Here is a 17,288-nt window from a genome sequence, read left to right as displayed (position 1 = left end):
CAAGGAACACAGATGTGGACGATTAATTTTCTTGGCCTAAGTAGCCCTAGCCCTCTGTGCTCCTCTCCAGCCTTTTAGTGAGCTATGGCTGGCCAAGAAATGCTCAGTAGCCCAAGCCATCTTCTCTGTAGGCACTGGAGTAAAATCCCTGCCTATGTGTGTGTGTGTATTTATGTGTGTCTCACTCAGTTCTGGACTCATTTCCTTCAATGCTGGTGGCTTTACTTTGGATACTCTAATTGTTGCCGAGATGAGACCCAAGGATCCACTCTGGAGAAAATAGAGCCCTCTTGAGAGGTCAGCCCAACCTGCTAGACTTCTGCATGGGGCTTGGGGTTCAACATTCCATCCTGTCCCCAAAAAGTCATGGCCCAAATCCACATATTCTTTTGATCCCCGACGCCATCTCATCACAGTGTCTGGCCTCACCATTGCTCCAACTAAGTTCAGGAACCTCAGTGAACTATGACACAGATGGGGCTAGACTGAAAAAATGGCTCTCACAGTCTTCATTTCATGAGACAGAGGTGAACTGCGAAAAGATGGAAGGTGCTTTGGAGATGTCTTAGTATTTGTCCCTAACTTAGGCAGAAAGTCTTGGCTACACTGGAAACTGGGGAAGACCCCTCTCATACTCAGGAGCTGCCCCCACACTGGTGCCATCTTATGACAGGCAAGCATCAGCTCCAAAGCCAATAAAACAACTAGAATAGGAAACATTGCTCCAGATTTAGTACTAGTTGTTGTTGTTGTTGTTTCCCTGAATCTCCAATTAGGTAATAAGCTCCACAAAGGCAAGAATGACAGCCATCTTGTTCTCCTTGTTTCTCTGGGGCCTAGCACAACATGTAGCACATGGTTGGCTCAATAAGAATTTGTTGAATGGGGGCCAGATGTGGTGGCTTGTGCCTGTAATCCCAGAACTTTGGGAGGCCAAGGTGGGAGGATCGCTTGAGGCCAGGAGTTCAAGATTAACCTGTCAAACATAGTGAGACCCCTATGTTTAAAAAAAAAAAGTTTTTTTTGAACAATACAAAGAGAATAAACAATCCAGATGAGAGATCAGAGGTGCTGGAAAAGTCCAGGGAGATCTAATCATTAAATCAGGTCATCTAAATGTTAGGAGGAGACATTTGGACATCTGAAAGAGTTTGTTATTGAGTATGTGATGAATACACAGAAAACTGAACAACAAAAAGGAAATTATCAATTCTAAGGAAAAAGATAGAAATCAAAAGGCTTCAGGAAAGAAAAAGTCTTCATGGCTTACTGTATAGGTTATCTTAACACAGAATAGTGATGTAGCCCAAATGGCCATCTAACCACACTGGGAAGCTGAGGACGGGGAGAGGGGGAAGAGTGCATGGAGGAGACTTGTCTTCACCCTCCTCGGCAGCCAGGCAGCAGACAGGCTAGACCTGGACAATGGAGCGGGAGCCACACAGCCTGTTAAAGAGGTGCCAGGAGATGTAGGGGCTGCTGTTTCACATGACAGATCCGTCGAACTCTGGCTGTTTAAAATAGATACATATATAATTTTAATAGAAATAAAAACCAAAAAGAGAAAAGACAAGTGTAAAAGGCAAAAACCTTACAATTTTTAGAGGAAAATATAAGAGAGTAAGAATTTAATGGAAAAATGTCTTAAGGGACAAAGTGCCAACCGTAAAGAGAAAGATTGATAAATTCATGTAATAATGAATATAAACTTTTTATTTATCAAAAGGCACAATAAAGACAGTGAAAAGACAAGGCACACAATGGAAGAAGATAATTGCAATACATGTGATCAAGAAAGGATTTGTATCCAGAATATATAAAGAACCTCTGTGAGTCGGTTTTTTAAAAACACAATTTATATTTAAGTCTCTTTAAGGTGATGTGGTTTGGCTGTGTCCCCACCCAAATCTCATCTTGAATTGTAGCTCCCATAATTTCCACATGTTGTAGGAGGGACTCAGTGGGAGTGGGTTTTCCCCATGCTGTTCTCTTGATAGTGAATAAGTCTCATGAGATCTGAGGGTTTTATGAAAGGTAGTTTCCCTGCACATGCTCTCTTGCCTACTGCCGTGTAAGATGTGCCTTTTTCTTTATAAATTACCCACTCTCGGGTATTTCTTCATAGCAGTATGAAAATGGTCTAATACACATGGACTAAATAAACTCATGAGCAGTCAACTTTATAGAAAAACACAAATAGCCCATAAACATAAAATGTTGGTTGAGTTTATTACTAATTAGGGAAATGCATTTTATGCATAGAATAAAATGCCTTTTTACACTCACTGGATTGGCAAAAAGTTTTGTCTGACACGATAAGTGTTGACAGAGATGTTGATCAACTGGAATTCACACACTGCGTGAGGAAGTTTGTGTTCACTCTACAATTCAGCACTCCTGAAAAGTGCACACCAGTAGTCAGCCCAGGAAGATTCACAAAACCATCTTCAGCAAAAATGTCATTTCACCCTCGCAAAGAGCTAGAAACAACTTAAGTGTCCTTTGATAAGAGAATGGGTAAATGACATGTGGGATGCCATGCAAATGAGTTCTAGACAGAAGAGAGAATTAAGGAACATCAAACTTAGTGAATCTTAGAGATGATGTTGAGTAGGAACAAAAAACTACAGCAGAATACATTGTATGACACCTCATCATAAGGTTCAAAAGCAAACCAAGGTAAACGTGTTGTGCAGGGACACCTAGGGACCCATGTCATTTTAGGATTGAACAGATAGATGAATAGATGATAGATAGGCAGATAGAGAGGCAAATGGATTTTTTCTTTTTTAACTCAAAATAGTGATTACCTCTTAAGGGAGCTAGGATTGGAGAAGAGACCCTTAGCTTTGAAAGTATTGTCAAATATAGTGACCTTTCTAGTTCATTTGGGTGCTGGGTTCAGGGGTATTTTGTGCACCATAGTTTATGTGAGACATTTTAGTATATTAAATATGTTCTAATCTTACAGTAAGCCGTTTGGTAAACAGATTCATAACTACATATAATGTGTGGGTCTTATGAACAATGCTGCTGTGAACATCAGGACCCAACTGTACTTGTCTCTCACTGCCCTTTGTCAGCCTGCTCAATTGAGAAGTTCCTCCCCCTATCCTGGGGATGAGAACTCAGGTAATGCCTCAACTGTTCTGATCACTGTCAAGAGGATTTACACATTCTACCATGCTCACTTTTTACTGAAAGCTCAGTCTCCACTCAACAAGTAAAAGTGTAATAATCAAAACTCCCAACTTGAGTTTGAGTTAAAATCTCTTCCCCTGCCAGGCCTCTCTGTGCAGCATCTAGGGGAGCATAGTCCCCTCTGTCCCTGCCTGACAGGGCTCTCCTCCCCAGCAGCACAGGGAGGTTTCTGACCCATCTGTGTATGTGGGTCTGTGTGGTGAGGATGGAGACCACAGTTTGGTGTCCTGCCCTCTCACCCTGGCAGTTCATTGTCTCAAGCTGACTTTCTTGGGTGTTTTCAAGATTTCTTCTGAGGCGTCCCTCTGAAATATTGGATCATAACTCCAGCGCCGCAAGCAATAAATTTTCCTCCGGCTTCTGGTCCTCCTCCTCCTCCTCCCAAAACCTAGTTTCTAGCAGTCACTCTATGGAGACTCAGAGTCTTCTTGGCCCAGTGCCAGCCTCTTACATGTCCCAAATCTTGTTCTCAGAAAACACTTAACGCATCCTATGCTGGGGTGAGCTCTAGGAGTGCAGGATCCCCTAAGGGCCACAGCCTAGCTAGGCCCTGACAGCTGCTCTCTGGGTTTCTCAGGCATGACTCAGCCCCAGGCCACTGAACCTCTCCCGTTGAAGGGAATGTCAAGTGCTGAAAGTCAGCATCTGGACCTGGAGTCACAGCACCTGTAGCATAACTCCTCCTGAAATGGAGGTTTTTCTTTAGAGATTGGTCCATATCCCTTATCCCTGGACTTCTGAAAAGAGTGGACAACCTGTAGACTGGACTTGAGTTTGGAATCTAAAGAAGTGTCCACAGTAGGGCTGCCAGATAAGGCAAGTAAAAACACAAGATGCCCAATTAAATTTGAATTTCAGATAAACGATTTTCAATGTTTGATTCTGTCCCATGCTAAAAACTGCTCACTGTTTATGATAAATTTATTGGGGCATTCTGTATTTTATCAAGGACACATGCAGGAGGAACAGTAGCACAAAGCCTTCCCAGTGCCTTGTGGGTGAAAGAAAGGCTGCCAGGGAAAGGAAAGAAACACCCAGGGATCCCAGTGACATCGGGAAGCAGCATCCAGACCATGTAAGGACACTGCCTGCAGGGCTAGAGTCGATGTCTGGGAATGTTTTCTAATCTGTGTCTCGAGTCAGGTGGGGAGATTTCTTGCGAAAGGAAAACCAGACACAGTAGGACAAATATTGTATAGTTCCACTTATGTGAAATAAAATGGGCAAGTTCGTTAGAGACAGAAAGTAGAACAGGGATTACCAGAGGCTGGAGAAGACGAAGGGTTCTTGCCCAGAGGGTACGGGGTTTCTGTTTGGGATGATGAAAAACTTCTGGAAATAGATTGTGGCGACAGGTACACAACATTGTGAATATAATTAAAACCTCTGAACTGTACAGGTTAAAGTGGTTAGTTGTATGTTATATATATTTTACCGTAATAAAAAAGGGGGAAAAGGACGAGGAGATTGTCTCGGGCTGGCAGACTTTACCTGTATGTGCACACGTGTTAAACAAAAATGAAACAAAGAAAGAAATTGTAGTTTAACCAGTAAGCAATATGTAAAGGAAATCTGAATGTCATTACAATTTTACCAGGTTCAGAATAAAATGCCATCCTTCAAATTGAACAAATTACTTATTAGCTGAAGAAAGGTGAAAGGAAGTTTGGAGTTAACAGTCCAGATTTTCTCACTAATAGGTCCAAGTCACCGACCTCTAAACTTATCTTAGATCATGCCCTCCCTTCGTACTTTCTGGAAAACTATCAGTCTCCTACCCTATGCTTGCCCAAAGGGTTCTCTATACAAATCACAAATCTGCATTTGCCTTTCCCTGGAAGTCCCTACGTTCCCAAGGGCTGGCCTCATCCACGGCCACTGCCCACAGCCCCAGTTCAGGCAAAATGATCACTCCCTCTCTACATGTGTGGAGACAAGAAACTGTGGAAATAAAAGACACAAGACCCCAAAAAAGAGAAGACAGAGTTTGGGCCCAGGGGTCCTCTGCCAACCGAAGTGCAGAGTCCAGCAGTGGTGCTGAGTGTCCACACACTCTGCCTTTTGTTCAGTACAAAGCAAGGGGCAGGGTAGGTAGGGTGAGGTAATGGTGGTCAGTTATAGGGTCAGGTAAATCACATGTCTTAGGGATGGGGGCCCAGGACTTTCAAGTAGCCGAGATGAGGTAAGGAGCATAATGCCTCAGCATTTTTTCCATATTTGTCAAGAAAGAACAAAGACATTAAGACTTATGTTACTTTTACTGATTATATCTTCTAAGAAAAAGAGGAACCAGGTGCAGAAGAGGAACATGAAAGTGGACACGGAACGTGACCACTGAAGCACAGCATTACATAGAGACAATTAAGTCCACGGGTGTCTGTGGGCCTCCCTGACAGCCGCCAGGCCTACCGCAAGAGCTTGGGGGAGCAGAGTTTTCTCCTAGCTCCTGGGAAGGAGACATCTTGGACATCTCCTTCCACAGCTGGCTAAACAGTGGGCACTTTCCCAGCGTTGGCGCTACCACACAGCCAAGGCGCCCTCCAGCAGCCCTTATGCAGGAGTGACAGAGGGCTTAGAGCGTCTTGCCTTAGGGTCACTTCTTTCACAATGTCACTTTAGGTTCACACTTTGCAACCTGAGAGGCATTAGTAAAAGATTATGCTGAGTGTGTGTGTATACATGTATATGTATATGTATACATATGTGTGTGTGTGTGTGTATTAATGGTTACCTATGAATAACTAAGATCATTCATGAATAACTGCTATAGTTATATCTCTAGTTATTTTCTTCTATGGGAACAGGCTGAGGCTTCTGACTCCTGCCTCAGCACTTATGGGGTCTCCCACCCTTATCTCCCTCTGACATTCCTTTCTCTCTCACTCTTTTTCTTTCTCTCTCCCCTCCTCTTCCCCACTCTCTCTCTCTTGTTTCCTCTCTCTCTGTCTCTCTCTCTCTCCTCACCATCTCCTCTCTCTCTCCCCCCTTCCTTCTCTGTCTCTTTTTTCCTCTGTCTCTCTGTCTCTCTCTCTCTCTCTCTCTCTCTCTCACACACACAAACACACACACACACACACACACAGAGCCAGCAACATCCTACCTCTGCCAGAGTTCCAGGCCAATAGATGTAGACTTTGACTTTCAGATTCCTCTGGCAAGTGTCAACATCAGTCCTGTTGCTCCCTGGCAGAGGAGGACTTAGAGTCACCTTGGCCAAGAAGCTGGCTGTGGGTGACAGTGGCACTGCCCATTGGCTCCTTGGCTGGGGCTAAGTGAGGGCGGATTCAGCACAGCAGCAACTCTCCCCATAAAAAAAATCCCTCTGTGTCTTAGTTCTCTAACCCTTCTTATACTCCTTGTGAGTTTTAGAGCCACCTAAACTCTTCTTTTTTCCCAATACTTTGAGACAAAATTTACATAAATAAAATTAGCCATGTTAAAGTGTACAGTTCCCTGCCATTTGGTACATTCATGATGCAAGCAACACCCATATCAAGTCCCAAAACATTTTCTTTACCCAGGAAGGAAACCTGTCCTCATGGAGCCATCGCTCCTCACGTCCCCTTCTCCTCAAACCCTGGCAACCCCAAGCTGTTGTTGACAATCTCCTTTGGCATTTCCTCATTTTGGTGTCAGATCTTATGGCAGAATTTCTTACCTATTATATCCAGTGCCTCAGTGTGAAGTTCCAGTTTAATTTCCTGTTACCCTGAGCCCACTATCTTGCCCCAGTATTACGCTCCCCCAATTCACAAACACAGACGCATTCCCTCCTACAACTTTGGGCCTCCTATCTGAGTCCTTCAGGGAAGAAGCGCTTGTAACTCCCTTGGCAGTGGGTGTGGACTTGGTCCAAGGAAGATGAGCACCAGTCAGGGCAGCTGGTTCCTCCTCTCTCCCTGGCCATCCACAAATCGGCACTGCCTATGATGCCCAGGCAATGAGAGCGTCGACCAGCAGAGGACACACCTGACTTTCTCTGCCTCATGGGAGGGCAGCCTCTGTGTTGCATTTAGGAAGAAGCTGTGCAGGATTCATACGGTTTGCTAATGTTAATCTTGTGGGCATAATAAACATACCTACACTTATTTTTCAAGATCAGATGAGATTGGGTGCATTCAGGCTGGTATGGCCATAGACCCCACACTTACTTTTAACACACTTCTAGGCAAGGGTGCTGCGCTGGTCTGGGGACCACACTTTGAGTAGCAAAGGACTAAATTACAATAACTGCCAGAAAAAAAAAAAAAAAAAAAAAACAGGATGAACTCCTTCCTCCTGGCTGAGAAGCTAGGGAGTCACTGAACTAACTAGGGGATGGGAAGGGAAGAGTGGGGAGACGAATGTTCCAGGCAAAAGGAACAGCAAGCCCAAAGGCCTCAAGCAGAAAGAGAGCTCCAGGTCTTAAAGAAGTAGAAGCAGCTCTCTGTGGCTGGGGAGTGAGCAGAAGATGGAGTAGAAGAAGGCCAAGCCCTTTTCCTGGCTCTGAAATTCCACCAGCAGAAGCCCTGTCCCCTCTAGGAAGCTGATATAGTCTGGATATTTGTCTTCTTCAAATCTCATGTTGAAATGTGACCCCCAGTGTTGGAGGTTGGATCTAGTGGGAGGTGTTTAGATCATGAGAAGTAGGGCCCTCCTCATGACTGAGTTGTTGCTGTATTAGTTCATGTCAGAGCTGATTGTTTAAAAAAGCCTGGTATCTCTCTTATTCCCTCTCTTGCCATGTGACACACCTGCTCCTCCTCCACCCTTCCCCATAAGTAAAATCTTCCTGAGGCCCTCGCCAGAAGCAGATGCCAATAGTATGATTCTTGTACAGCCTGAAAAACTGTGAGTCAAATAAACCATTTTTCATTAAGCATTACCCAGTCTCAGATATTTCTTTATAGCAATGCAAAATAGACTATCACAGAAAGTTGGTACCGAGGAGTAGGGCATTGCTATAAAGATATCTGAAAATGTGGAGGTGGCTTTGGAACTGGGTGTCAGGCAGCAGTTGGAAGAGTCTGGAGGGCCCAGTAGACAAAAAGATGAGAAAAGGTTTGGAACTTCTTAGCGGTTTGTTAAGTGGTTGTAACCAAAATGTGGACAGAAATATATACAGTAAAGGCCAGGGTGATGAGATCTCAAATGGAAATGAGGAAGTTATGGGGAATTGGAGCAAAGGTCAGCCTTGTTATACCCTAGCAAAGAACTTGGCTGCATTGTATCTATGTCCTAGGGCTTTGTGGATGGCTGAACTTACGAGTCATAACTTAGGATATCTGGTAGAAGAAATTTCTAAGCAGAAAGCATTCAAGAAATGGCCTAGCTGCTTCTTGTAGCCTGCGATCAGATATTGGAGCAAGGGACTGACTTAAAGTTGGAACTGTTAAATCAAACTAAAATCTGGCCTGAGAAAGCCTGCACACTCCCATACTTGAGTCCTTAAGGATGAACCATAAGTTAAATTCATAGGTAGGCTGACTGAAAACCTAACTTAGAAGGATACTTCCGTAGCAATAGCTGAGCTTCAGCCAATCCCAGCAGCCATACTTCAGTGACTCACAGGCAGCCTACTATTCAAACCATGCTCAAATAAGGCAAACACCAGGCTGTAACCAGTTTGGCTATTTCTGTACCTCACTTCGCTTTTCTGCATGTCACTTTCCTTTTTCTGTTTATAAGTTTTTTTCAACCACATAGCATCCCTGGTGTTGCTCAGAATCTGCTGTAATACTAGGGACTACCTGATTTTCGAATAGTCTTTTCTTTTTTCTCAATTACGTCCTGTTAAATTTAGTTTGTTTAAGGTTTTTCTTTTAACAGATCTGGTGTTGGAAGTGTAATTTGAAGTAAACTCTGGTGACCTCCAGGAACACCCGGTGACCAGGCCAGGTGTGCTCACTGCTCTCTTGATTGTAACTGGAGGTTGTAGATAGGTTTTCTCTTGGATTCAGAGCTCCACTAATTTGTGTTCTAATTCAAGCTCTCCAAGTTGATTTGAGCAATATTTAGATGGGCTAGGTTCAGGATCAAATTTGATTCAATAATTAACTGGATTGGATTCTGTTAATCCAATCCAGTTAATTATTCATTGGCCTCAGACCTCTAGTAGGCACCTCTTTTTTTCTTTTTAAATAATGGGTTTGTCTTAATCCACAGATTCTGGGACTTCATCTAATTTTATATATAAAATTATGGGCCCAGAATGTGTGCATTTTTAGAAAAACAGATTAACCTTATTAGAGAAAACTTAGAATCAAGATGGCCACAATGGGAAAGTTTAATTTGTATAAAATGGTTTATTTTCAAGGCATATTAGAAAAAGGGCAATCAAAAACTCCACAAACACAGTGGGATATAGTCTTTCATTGGTACATGGAAGCATCTAAAAGACTAAATGAATGAAAAATTGCCTTCTCAAAAGATTATTTGCAAAAGCAAATGAACAGCTTAAGTAACAGGCTAAGGACATGATGAAAGAGGACTGTACTCTGACTGAACTAACCCCAACTGTTCCTTCTCTTTATCCATCTCTACCTATGTACTCTGAGTCTACTAACCTTTTTGCTAAATTACCCTTTCACTCTGAAGATGGTGAAAAAAGGAGCAATTAGATGTACACCTCACAAAGGAAGACCTTCTGCTTATCCAGGCCTGCCTGCTGTAACCACTTTCACTCCATGGTCTAAAACTGAGCTTAGAGCCATTGTAGAAGACTTCCCTGATCTAAGAGAAAATCCTCAAAAATTGACTGAGGAGTTTAGAATCCTCATAGGAGCTTATGATCCAGGACTCCCTGACCAAGGTTCCTATGACAATTTATTCATATGACAGGGAGGCCTGATGAAGCTCAAATATGGATGGCAGCAGCAGAATGGAACAAACCTGAGGAGGATATTAAAGACCCTCCCCCAAAAACTCCTCATGAGAAGGCCCAACAGGAGCTAGAAATATTGCTAAAAATCCCAACCACGGCAACATGGCGAAATCCTGTCTATACAAAAAATATAGAAAGTTAGTTGGGCATGATGGCACATGCCTGTAGACCCAAATACTTATGAGGCTGAAGTGGGAGAATCACCTGAACCTGGGAGCTTGAGGCTACAGTGAGCCATGACTGCCAATGCACTCCAGCCTGGGTAGCAGAGTAAGACCCCTTCTCAAAAAAAAAAAAAAAAAAAAAAAAATTGCTGAACATCTTTTAAATTCAGTTGCTAAAATTTTTCCACAGAGGTTGATTGTTCCATCATACAATCTTGTAAACAAAAAAAGAATGAGCCAGTGTCAGATTACAGAACTTGCTTGGAGAAACATTCTGGGCTCGAAGTACTAGCAAGGAGAATTTCCTGCAGGGACTGAAATGGTATTAACTCCTCTGTTTATAAATGGGATTCATCCTGAACTTAGCAATTTAATTAGAAAACATAAACTGGGATGGGAAATTACAGACTGAATTGGTGGCTTTAGCTGAACATTTTGAGAGCAAGAAAAAACTCAAAAGGCTAACAAGCTTATGACTCTTCAATTACAACAGTTACAGGGGCCAAGACCAAAGAGATCTTCTCATTCTCATATTAAATCACAACCAAGAGGTCTTAGACCAATAAATTCTTCACCCTAAGATGTCTGCTTTAGTGCCAACAACCAGGACAGTGGAAAAGGGGTTGTGCCCTTTTATACCAGTCCACCAGTTACCAATTACCTTCCCTTTAGGCTAGCCTGTGTCACCACTAGAGGGAGCACGAGACCTGAGCTCTCCTGACGATAATCAGCATAGACGCGGCTCTGAGGGATTTGCCAGTAAATTGCTCCTCATGATACCCTTAAAAGAACATGGAGAAACAGAGGTTACAAAATGGGGACTCGCATATAGTCTTTGTGGATACTGGCACTACCTTATCTACCACTACCATAAAACACACTTTCATAAGCCGACAGATCCCTCAGAGTTAAAAAGGCTATGTCTGTGGTGGGGGTTTCAAATCAAATTCAAGAGGTTCCCATATCTGAACCCATCCAATTGACTTTGGGGCATTTTTCAGAAAAATCACACTTTTTTACTATGTGATGCCGCTCCAGTAATTTTGCTAGGGGGAGATTTAAAGCTGAAAGAGCACATAAGACTATATATGGGGTACAGTGCGCACTGCTTGGGAGACAGGTGCATTAAAGTCTCAGAAATCACTACTGAAGAGCTTGTCCATGTAACCAAAAACCACCTGCACTCCCGAAACTATTGAAATTTTTAAAATTAAAAAAATTTTTTAAGTGGGGAGGATGTAAAATTTTCCTTAGAAAGAGTAAGAATCAGAGTTTCATGATTCTCCTGAACCAGAATCGTTATGCTCTCTATAGGCAGAAATTAATAAGATCGAAACTCAGGCCTGTAATGGCTGATCTTCCAAAAATACTTGAATGTTTACGGGTCTGTTCCGCAACTGATACAGGAAGAATTTAAAGTGTGGAACCTATAAAAGTCCAAATAGACCACTCTAAACTTTTGCCTAAATTACCCAATATCCACCAAAACTGGAAGCAATTCAAGGACTCTCGCCAATTGCAGAAGATTTAATTAAACAGAGACTTATAATTGTATGCACCAGCCCTTGTAACACTCCAATCCTACTGGTTAAAAAACCAAATAGATGAAGTTGAAGATTTGTTCTAGATTTATGGGCAATTAACAAAATCGTAGTAGCAAGGTTTCCTATAGTCTCAAATACTAATACTTTATTATCCAACATACATGCTGATTCTTAAGTGATTCACAGTAATAGATCTCTGCTGAGCCTTCTTTTGCAATCCAGTTCATAAAGAGAGTCAATGCTTATTTGCCTTCACTTGGAAAAATCAGCAGTACCCCTAGACTCTGATGCCACAAAGATTTACCGAAGCCTCTTCGTATTTTCCCCAGGCATTGCATCAGGACTTAATGACACTACAGTCTCCTCAAAATTCTACTCTCATTCAGTACATAGATGACTTATTGTATGCTCTCCCACGAAAGAGTACGCTGAAATAGACTCAGTTTACCTTTTACAGCAACTCACACATCACGGTCACAAAGCCTCGATGGAGAACTTCAGTGTTCAAGAGGAAAAAGTCCATTATTTGGCACATGACTTGACTGTTGAGGGGATTTCCCTCTCACCTGAAAAGATAAAAACTATTCAAAATTTTCCTTGGCCTGCAACTCAAAGATAATTGAGAGGTTTCTTGGACTCGCAGGATATTTTCTTGGACTTGTAGGATATAAAATTTCTGGGTTCTGAATTTTTCCTTAATAGCCTCACCATTGTATGAGCTCACTAAAAAGCGCTGTACCAGAGCCTTACCTTGGGAAAATAGTCTTGAGCAGGCTTTTAGCTAAATAAAATTGACCTTTTAACAGCCTCCAGCATTAGGACTTCCAAATTGCTCTAAACTGTTTACCTAATTGGCTCATGAAAGTAATAATCAGGCATTAGGAGTTCTTACCCAGGAATATGGAGGAAAACATAGGCCCATTGTATATTATAGCCTGTAATTAGACCCAGTAGCTAAGGCATATCCTAACTAAGCAGTGATAGTAGCAGCCAGGGTGAAGGAAGCTTCAGCTGATCTGGTTTTAGGAAATGAACTTAATTTGGAAATCCCACATGCTAAATTCCAACCGAACCCAGCATTTTTTAGTAAGTAGACTAACATCTTATGAAACACCCTGTCTCCTTCTAATCTCTATCTAAAACACTGCAATTTACTTAGCCATCCCACTCTATTACTGCTGCCTGATGATGGTGAAGACCACAATTGCGTAAGTGTAGCATCAGAAATAGTGGCCCTGAATGTTGATTTACAAGATAGTCCATTGGACAACCCTGAGTTGATACTTTTTGTTGATGGGTCCTATGCCAAAAGCTCAGAAGGAAAATACCACCTAGGATATGCTGTTACCACCAAAATGAGTTAATAGAGAAGGGACCCCTTCCTCTATTAGTCAGCTCTATTAGGATAAGCTCTATAAGTCAGCTTAACCCCTGGAGACTTTTGCCCTCACTCAAGCTTGTCATACAGCTAAAGACAAATCAGTAAGTATTTAGACAGATAGATATGTTTTTGGAGTAGTACACAATTTTGATATGCTAGGGAAACTCTAAGGGTTTCTCACTTCTAGTGGGACCTCCATCAAAAATATACTCCAATTAGATAAACTCCTTTATGCCATCATGTTGTCATCATAGATTGCTGTTATTGATCGAAGCTCACACCTGCAGACTGAACCTGAATATCAAGGAAATGCTTAGCAGATATTTTATGCTAAATCAGCTAGCACTGAAACTGTTAGGATATGCAATCTGAATGAACTCCATAAGATTAATCCAAACCAACTACCATACAATGACCTATTTAATAAACAAGGTACTGCACCTGATTTGGAAAAACAAAATTGGTATCTAAAAGGATATAAATTCAATGTTAAGCGCAAACTCACAGAGGGCCTCGATGGCTGCCTGGTCCTTCCATTATCAAAAGCTCTGCACTCCCCAACTCATCATGGAACAGAAAAAGTGATCCAAATTGTGAAAAAATACTTGTGGGATGACTGTTCCACAATTGCTATTTTATAACCAATGTTGGCTTGTCAAATCCATAGTCCTGGAAAAACAAGTTAAGTGATGTATTTCCACCACTTAATGGACCATTTGAACATTTATAGATGGACTTCATTCAGTTGCCAGTTTCAATGGGGGTCTCAGTATGTTCTTGTAATAGTTTGCATGTTTTCTGGTGGGGTAGAGGCCTTCCTGTGTAGAAAAGCTGATGCTGTGACAGTAGCTAAGAAATTATTAGAAAATATGTTTCCTTTATGGGGCATCCCTAGAAAAACCCCCAACAATAGGGGGACTCATTTTATTAGGCAAGTTATAAAGCAGTTAAACAAGGTGCTGTGCCCTCAGTCTTCTGAAAAGTTTGAAAGAACAAATGGCATATTAAAACTGAAATTGGCAAAGTTAACCGAATCAGTTGGGTTGCTTTGGCCAAAAGTACTATCACTGGATTTAATGACAATCAGATCCACTCTCACTAAAAACCATAAGTTGACCCCTTATGAAATAGTCACGGGAAGGCCTATGCCCCTAATAGTAGAACCTCATGCATCTCCCTCTCTCCTAAATATGAATAAGTATTGAAAGGCCATTATACCAAAGTGTACTTTCACCAGATAAAGGAAGCTTTCAAGATCCACCAACTGAGAATAATCAAACCTTCCACAGTCTAGAACCTGGAGATTGGGTCTTCCAGAAATGACATCAGAGGAAGGCTGATCTTGAACCACTTTGGAAGGGACCATGCCAAGTTCTTCTTACCACCTACACTGCATTGAAGCTTTAGGGCCTTGAAACTTGGGTCCAAACCTCACAACTCAAAAAGGCCCCTTCAGATTCCTGGAACTGTACACCTGCTGGAGACTTCGAGGTAAAGCTGACCAAGGAAATCTCTCTCCAGAAGCAGAAGGCATTCTAGTTGTGGGCAGCTTTCCCAAGATCATAGATCAAAACGTCTGTATCATCATGAAAGCCTTACATTTTTTCTTTTTTTCTAGTTTAGCATTGCCCTAATTCTTTCCTTTTCCCTACAGAAAAATCCACAGGACCATAATCAGTGGATGGCTTTAACTTGAGCTTGTGCTCTAGCACAAAACTAGGGTTTGTGAGTTACTGGGTTTGTGGGCTATTGCCAAAAAAATAAGGGAACAGTTCTCCTAATGTCAGTGCCTCTCCATGTTTCCAGTGAGGGTCACCCCAAAACTCCAAGGGAAGAATGGGAAGCTATCCCTGATATTCTGAATATCACTGCTACTTGCTTTGGCTTTCCTGCACTCAACTTTTCAACTTTTCCTTTTTTTTTTTTTTCTTTTGAGACAATCTCACTCTGTTGCTTAGGTTGGAATGCAGTGGCCTGTTCTCATGCAGCCTCTGCCTCCCAGGTTCAAGCAATTCTCCTGCCTCAGCCACCCGAGTAGCTGGGATTATAGGCATGTACCATCACACCCAGCTAATTTTTAGTAGAGACAGGGTTTCACTGTGTTGACCAAGCTGATCTCAAACTCCTGGCCTCAAGTGATTCGCCAGCCTTGGTCTCTCAAAGTACAGGCGTGAGCCGCCATGCCTGGCCTTAACTATTTCAATTAATAACCTGATCATTACCAAATATAGAAAACCAATCCAAGTGATGACTGCAAAAAAGATATTGTGCTTTCAGGCAACATGCACTCAAGATATGGGAATTGCCTATGTGAGTACAAGTAATTGCTTGTATAATGTCACCAGATTAAATTCAACAGGGTCTCTTTTGGCTAAATGTGTTATACACCTTACGACATGCTCTAAGGGGGGGGGCACAAAAAGGTTAATTTCCCAATGGATTTTGCTCAGGAGCTATGCAGATTTATTAATGAACAAATCTAACTGACCCTGCTCAAATGCAACTAGGTGGCCGTGTTTTTCAACTCCCAAGGGCCTATATTGGGTCTGTGGATAACCTGCATATTTCATTCGGCCTCTTCGTTGGCTCAGATCTTGCTGTTTGGTCTGGCTCACTTCTGCCTTTCAAATAGTTTCTCCTAAATATTTTCTTAACGGCTCTTATGATTGTAGGCCAAAATAGTCAATAACTGAAATTAGCACTAGCTTTGAAATAGACAAAGATAAGCTAGATTCCACTGAGGAAAGATTCCAGTGGGGTTCCTGGGGGCTGTCTTGGTGGTAGTGGGATACTAGTTGTATGGAATCTAAAGCTAATCCATATTTGGGGTCTTGGATTTTGTAGCCAGTCAGACCTCCCAGTGTTTCAGACAGGTAGAAGCTATTCTCCAAAAGGTAGATGTGGACGGGTGCAGTGGCTCATGCCCGTCATCCCAGCACTTTGGGAGGCCAAGGCAGGTGGATCACCTGAGGTCAGGAGTTCGAGACCAGCCTGGCCAACATGGTAAAAACCCGTCTCTACTAAATACAAAAAATTAGCCAGGCGTGGTGGCACAGGCCTGTAGTCCCAGCTACTTAGGAGGCTGAGGCAGGAGAATCGCCTGAACCCAGGAGACAGAGGTTATGGTGAGCTGAGATTGCACCACTGCACTCCAGCCTGGGTGACAGAGTGAGACCCTGTCTCAAGCAAAAAAAAAAAAAAAAAGCGGTAGATGTTACAGTTAACATCATGCTGCTTCATATCTTTTTATTCAAGCTGGGAACCTGTTTGGTGTTGAACAAAACAGAATGCTACACTTATCTCTCTCCTGATTTTGTTACTACAGAAAGCTTAATGTAAAGGTAGCTGATTCTGCTGTTTCCTTAGACACTGACACCAAATACAATAAAGAAGTCTATTAAGAGGAAAACATGGTGCGTTTACAGGAACAACTAACAGTTGGTTTGTAGACGTCCTAAATTGTAGATGGCAAGCTTGGGTTTCCCAAAGGTTTCTAGTCTTTATATGCCTTCTAGCCGGTGTCCAGGTTAGTATGGCTTGTGTTACCAGAGTAACAATGAAAATGGAAACGTCTTTAAATCAGGCCACTTTATAGTGAACTATGATCCTTAATTGCTATCACATTTCAAACAAGAACTATGACCAATTAAACTTTAGTATTGTTGAACTGTTATGCTCTCTGAACTTTGACTTGTTTAATTTGGTTTACTTTATTTCTTAAGAACTTTTGTTAAGGAGCACACCTTGGTATTTTGATATTATTCTCTTGATAGTCATAAGAATAGTTCCTGTGGTGTGCTTCATCGTCTCAAGTCTTAAATGTTTTGTTTGCAGCCATACATTGAGAATTGAATGGTCTCTCTTAGACTAGGTCAGCAAGAACATAATCATTCACCTAGTGTGAAGCTGTGGCTTGTGAACTCCACAGTGACACCAATAAAGACTTGTGAACTCCATACTGAGAATAAAAAGTCTTGTGAATTCCATACTGAGACCATTTATGATAGTGAGAGTGTGGCATCAGTGCCTAAAGTTTTGGTCAATCTCTCTAAATTGAGAGTGACAAAAACAGGGGAATTTGACAAATCAAACTCAAACCTGGCCTGAGGAAGCCTTCATACTTCCATACTTGAGTC

At 42.1% G+C, this 17,288-nt stretch overlaps 1 protein-coding gene across 9 annotated transcripts in view; it reads left to right on the top strand.

The window, feature by feature from the left end:
* LOC135273162 (centrosome-associated protein ALMS1-like) overlaps positions 1-17,288 on the top strand; it is a 169,412-nt gene that overhangs the window by 134,069 nt on the left and 18,055 nt on the right. For 2 of the 9 annotated variants that reach the window (XR_010340991.1, XR_010340993.1), the window contains one exon: positions 14,442-14,643. The exons of 2 other annotated variants lie outside the window; for them this stretch is intronic. Coding sequence is in view for 3 of the 7 variants with exons in the window: in XM_064372074.1 (XP_064228144.1) it covers positions 14,390-14,446 (57 nt within the window). In the remaining 4 variants the exon portion in view is untranslated. Of the gene's footprint in view, positions 1-1,726; positions 1,830-14,389; positions 16,212-17,288 lie in introns of those variants that run through there. 5 more of the 9 variants (XR_010340992.1, XR_010340995.1, XM_064372075.1 and 2 more) reach the window with 5 other exon arrangements.

Source organism: Aotus nancymaae, unplaced genomic scaffold (assembly GCF_030222135.1).
Source record: "Aotus nancymaae isolate 86718 unplaced genomic scaffold, 86718_ANA_hifiasm-v0.15.2.pri h1tg000338l, whole genome shotgun sequence".
Classification (NCBI taxonomy): Eukaryota; Metazoa; Chordata; class Mammalia; order Primates; family Aotidae; genus Aotus; species Aotus nancymaae.
Note: the sequence above shows the minus strand (reverse complement) of the source record. Positions and strands in the feature narration are given on the sequence as shown.